Here is a 2,500-nt window from a genome sequence, read left to right on the forward strand (position 1 = left end):
GACAGCCCAATGGGCACTGTCTGTCTCGGGTTAATAGATAGTGTATGCCGTCCTGATGACGTTTTTATAGCAGGGCAAAGCTTTGTGATCCTGTCACACTGATGTGAACACTGCGGAACACACAATCAGAACACACGGAAGTTGAATGTGCCTTCAGCCTGTGTCGCTATGCAGCTACCTCAACCACAGGTCTCTCTTAACCTCCCTCTCTCTTTCTCCTCTCTCTTTCTCTCCCTCTCTCTTTCTCTCCCTCTCTCTTTCTCTCCCTCTCTCTTTCTCCTCTCTCTTTCTATTTCTATTTCTCTCTCTCTTTCTATTCTTTGTTATTTCTCACCCATTTTCTATCACTGTTACTCATTTTCAGCACAACATTGTTCCATTTTTTGGATTGTGTCAAATGTGGGACTTGAATTGTTTTGAACATTCTAGGTTTCCCACAGAGAGAAGCAGAGCATCTTTCACTCGCTAGTCTTGGTTTCTTCCTCCATCTATTTATTCCATTCCTCCTTTTGGATCACGCCTTTCTTTGACTCACCTTCTGTATCCCTCTGTCCTTCACTTTCTCTCAACCTCTCCACTTCCCTCCCTCCACCGGTCTCTCTCTCTCACTCACTCTCACACTCTTTCCCTCTCGCTCCCTCCTTCCCTCTCCATCCCTCTCTCTCTCACTCACTCTCACACTCTTTCCCTCTCGCTCCCTCCTTCCCTCTCCATCCCTCTCTCTCTCCTAAAATGAGTGCACATGTTATGGTTAGTGGAGGATTTGATCCTCTGGATTTGGACATTAATTCAGCAGGATTGAGATAATCCCTTGTCAGATTATATACACACAAACACACACACACACACACAAGGTCACATTCTCGCACTCATTCACAGAGTAATACACTGTTATACACAGCTACCCCAGTCCCACAGCACATATACAGAAACCCTCTATAGACAAACTAGATCATGTATTAGATATGGTGTAACTAGTTATGAAACATATTTACCATTGTAATAACAGGTTATTGTTACATAAAGTGTTCACCTGATGTACATCCCTTCACGGTTGATGTCCTTGTAGAAATTCTGCAATGCAACGGAGAGGAGTGTGAGGAGTGTGAGGAGTGTAACGTTGCCTGTTAGTGTGGATGTGTGTTGGGGGGGATGTGTGTGTGAGGATAAACTTCAGAGAGGGTTTGTGTGTGTGTGTGTGTGTGTGTGTGCCAGTGCGGCACAAATTCCCTGTTTAATGAAGTTTAATGATGTCTTAAGAGAGCAGACGAGTGTGATGACCTAAAGTAACCCTGTCTCATCACCAGCACACACACACACACACACACACACACACACACACACACACACACACACACACACACACACACACACACACACACACACACACACACAATCACACACACACACACACACACACACACACCTGCACCTGCACACACACCACGGCTCTTCTACAGTGCTCACCCCCTGAGAAAGACACTCAAGGCAGAACACAAACATCTTAAACCCATGTCATCATCTAGCACGCTCCAATAATCTCCACATCTGACTAGTGTTTGAAGAGCAATTAGAAATATCAAGCATAAACTGATGACACGTACAGCTAGCATACACACATTATATATACAAAAGTATGTGGACACCCCTTCAAATTTGTGGATTCGGCTATTTTAGCCACACACGTTGCTGAGAGGTGTATAAAATTGATCACACAGCCATGCAATCTACATAGATAAACATTGGCAGTAGAATGGCCTTTCTGACTTTCAATGTGGCACCGTCTTAGGATGCCACCATTTCAACAAGTCAGTTCGTCAAATTTCTGCTCTGCTAGAGCTGCCCCGGTCAACTGTAAGTGCTGTTATTGTGAAGTTGAACCGTCTAGGAGCAACAATGGTTCAGCCGCGAAGTGGTAGGCCACACAAGCTCACAGAACGGGACCGCCGAGTGCTGAAGCGCGTAGCATGTAAAAATGTTCTGTCCTCAGTTGCAACACTCACTACCAAGTTTCAAACTCCCTTGGCAGCAACGTCAGCACATTAACTTTTCGGCGGGAGCTTCATGAAATGGGTTTCCATGGCTGAGCAGCCGCACACAAGCCTAAGATCACCATTCCCAATGCCAAGCGTCGGCTGGAGTTGTGTAAAGCTCGCCACCATTGGACTCTGGAGCAGTGGAAACGCCTTCTCTGGAGGGATGAATCACGCTTCACTATCTGGCAGTCTGACAGATGAATCTGGGTTCGGCGGTTGCCAGGAGAACGCCACCTGCCCGAATGCATAGTGCCAATTGTAAAGTTTGGTGGAGGACGAATAATGGCCTGGGGCTGTTTTTCATGGTTTGGGCTAGGCCCCTTAGTTCCAGTGAAGGGAAATCTTAAAGTTACAGCATACAATGACATTCTAGACAATTCTGTGCTTCCAACTTTTGGGGCAACAGTTTGGGGATGACCCTTTCCTGTTTCGGCAGGACAATGCCCCCGTGCACAAAGCAGAAC

General features: G+C 46.2%; 1 protein-coding gene across 1 annotated transcript in view; it reads right to left on the minus strand.

The window, feature by feature from the left end:
• LOC112238187 (dedicator of cytokinesis protein 2) overlaps positions 1-2,500 on the minus strand; it is a 167,746-nt gene that overhangs the window by 11,088 nt on the left and 154,158 nt on the right. Inside the window, exon 35 of the mRNA XM_042325806.1 lies at positions 1,034-1,074. Coding sequence (XP_042181740.1) covers positions 1,034-1,074 — 41 coding nt within the window. The remainder of the gene's footprint in view (positions 1-1,033; positions 1,075-2,500) is intronic.

This window comes from Oncorhynchus tshawytscha, linkage group LG08 (genome assembly GCF_018296145.1).
Source record: "Oncorhynchus tshawytscha isolate Ot180627B linkage group LG08, Otsh_v2.0, whole genome shotgun sequence".
In the NCBI taxonomy this organism is placed as follows: Eukaryota; Metazoa; Chordata; class Actinopteri; order Salmoniformes; family Salmonidae; genus Oncorhynchus; species Oncorhynchus tshawytscha.